The sequence below is a fragment of the Geospiza fortis genome, unplaced genomic scaffold (genome assembly GCF_000277835.1).
Source record: "Geospiza fortis unplaced genomic scaffold, GeoFor_1.0 scaffold432, whole genome shotgun sequence".
Classification (NCBI taxonomy): domain Eukaryota; kingdom Metazoa; phylum Chordata; class Aves; order Passeriformes; family Thraupidae; genus Geospiza; species Geospiza fortis.
The window spans coordinates 1,605,413-1,608,023 of NW_005054436.1; the positions used below are offsets into that span (position 1 = coordinate 1,605,413).

Sequence of the window (2,611 nt, forward strand, 5' to 3'; positions counted from 1 at the left end):
GAGTCTGCCCCTGGATCCCTGGACAGGTTGGATGGGGCTTGGAGCAGCCTGGGATAGTGGAAAGTGTGTTTGATAGTGGATAGTGAGTTTGTTTTGGGGAGCTTTCCAGGAGTGTGAGTGAAGGTGCTTTGATCTAGGGGTTGTGTCGTGGTGTTTTTGTGCCTTGGTCTGTTGTAGAGTAACCAGGTCTAGGAGATCACTTAGCATGATCTGGAACCCAGAGCCACCCACGGTGGGGAGACACTGGCACAGATTGCCCAGAGAGGTTGTGGAGTCCCCATCCTTGGAGATGTTCCAAGACCAGCTTGGATGGGGCTCTCAGCAGCCTGGTCTAGGAGAAAGTGTCTCTGCATGTGGGGGTTGGAACTGGATGATCTTTAAAGTCCTTTCCAAACCCAAACCATTCCATGATTCTGTTTCTGGAGTCAGTGCCAGTCTAGTTCTTGCAAGGAGGACAGATCCCTCCTGAGCTCCTTGAGACCACAGAGCTGATGCTTCAGCTGAATTTGGAGCAGCACAGAGCTCCTGCCTGCCCTGCTTAAAGCTATTCCAGCCCTGTTATCCCAGCCTGGAGGCTTTGATGCTTCCTGCAGGCAGGGTCACGGCTCTCCAAGTCAGGAGGTTACACCACAGTTTTCCTCCTAACTTGCCTGTGAGTCAGTTTGCTGGGTAATGAGAGCCACGTGTTGATGTGGCAGCCAGGGTGTAATCACTGCGCGAGATCCATGGAAATCAGCTCTTCGCAGGAACCGTGTGAGTCATGGATGTAAACACGGCTTTACCTTCGTCATGGAAAACAGAATGGATCTGCCTAAATGCAGCCAGAAGTGAGACTCAATGAGAGCAGCCACTGGGGTTAAACTCCTGTCACACTGAGCTGGGCCAGCCCACGGGGATTCTTGCTTTCCCATGAGGAGCAGGGATGGGTTGGTGCCCCTAAAGCGTTTCTGAGGAACCCTCTTCTTTCCTGCAGGCTGGAAGTCCAGGCAGATGTCCAGAAGGAGATTGTCCCCAAAGACTCGGTCAGTTTGGGGGCCATCAGCGACAACGCCAGCACCAGAGCCATGGCTGGTTCCATCATCAGCTCCTACAACCCCCAGGACAGGTGGGAGGACATGGAGTGCTGAGGAGAGCGTTGGTGGAGGCTGTCCTGCAAAAATGCAGGCTCTGTGGGTGGTGGGATGGCTGTGTTTGCACAGGGAGCCATCCTTCTAGCACAGGAGGAGGGCTGGGGACACTTTGGGAGCAGGCTCCGTGTGTGGGGAGGGGATCTGCTGAGCCCAGCACCCTCAGGGGCTGTTCTGGCAGTTTGAGGGCATTCTGGAGCTTTCCTTGGCTCAGCTCTGGGATGATCTTGGCTCTGTTGGGAGGATTCAAGGAGAGCAGTGGGGTGGTGAGCAGCATCTTGCTCGTGTTTGGGGGGTGTCATCCTCCCAGTAGAGCCCAGTAACGTGAGGGTGGTTGTTCCTGCAGGGAGTGCAATAACATGGAGATCCAGGTGGACATTGAGGCCAAACCCAGTCACTACCAGCTGACCAGCGGCAGCAGCACGGAGGACTCCCTGCACGTCCACACCCAAATGGCAGAGAACGAGGAAGAGGAGGAGGAAGAGGAGGAAGAGGAGGAGGACGACAAGCAGGAGCAGACGTGCAGACACCAAAGCTGTGAGCAAAAGGACTGCATTGGCAGCCAGACGTGGGACATCACCCTGGCCCAGCCCGAGAGCATCCGCAGCGACCTGGAGAGCTCGGACAGCCAGTCTGACGACGTGCCCGACCTCACCTCGGACGAGTGCGAGTCCCCCCAGTGCCAGACTGCAGCAGGCTGCCCCCAAACCCCCCGAGCAAGAGCTGCCCAGAGCCCAAGTGCCCACCTGAGCCACTGTGCCCAAGCCGAGGGCTGCCGGCTGGATGAGATGGTCCAGCTGGAATGCATCGAGGCCAGAGTGTGAGCTGAGCACGCTCCCACTGGCACACTGCAGCTTCTGGGCCAGGGTTGTGTCCCTGTTGGCTTCTGTTTGCCATCCTCCAGCTGGCTCCCCCAGCCTCGCCTTGGGGAGTTGTTTCTTACGGAAAAAAAAAACCCAACAGAAACAAAAAGGAAAGGAAAAAAAAAAAAAGAAATCCCCCTCGCCCTCTTTTTGTTTTAATTTATTGGTTCAAACTCTGTGAGGTGTGTAAGAGTGTAAATATGTACGTGTGTCTGTATGTCTGCAACCATCCTAAGGGACTCTTGGAATAAAGACTCTGGTTGTCATTCGACCTGAATCCAGCTCGTCCTTTCCGAAGCTGCAGGGAAATCTTCCAGCTGCCTTTGCCCATGTGAATGCTGTTCCCAAAGGCTTGGGACGAGGAGAAGTCTCTCTTCTCCCTCTCCCTGTGCAGCAGGGCTGGGTACAGGTGAAAGGAGGGGAAGAACAGGAGAAAAAGGCAAATTTCCAGCACCTGTGGAGCTGAGGATGCTGAGCGCAGTGGCTCAGGTGGGACGTTGGGGTCAGTGCCTTTCCCCAGAGCTGTCCCTGGAATTAAATTGTGGGACCCCACAGCCCCCCGGTGTGAGCTGAGCTGGGGAGGACCCTCCCACCGCCACCCCAGCAAGGCCCTGTCCCCAT

At 55.7% G+C, this 2,611-nt stretch overlaps 1 protein-coding gene across 1 annotated transcript in view; it reads left to right on the top strand.

The window, feature by feature from the left end:
• Positions 1 to 2,267, top strand: part of RNF19B (ring finger protein 19B) — a gene marked incomplete at its 5' end in the record, with an annotated part of 24,985 nt that extends 22,718 nt beyond the window's left edge. Inside the window, 2 exons of the mRNA XM_014309516.2 lie at positions 974 to 1,105; positions 1,474 to 2,267. Of these exons, the coding sequence (XP_014164991.1) occupies positions 974 to 1,105; positions 1,474 to 1,951 (610 nt within the window). The remainder of the gene's footprint in view (positions 1 to 973; positions 1,106 to 1,473) is intronic.
• Between the last annotated feature and the right edge of the window lie 344 nt (positions 2,268 to 2,611).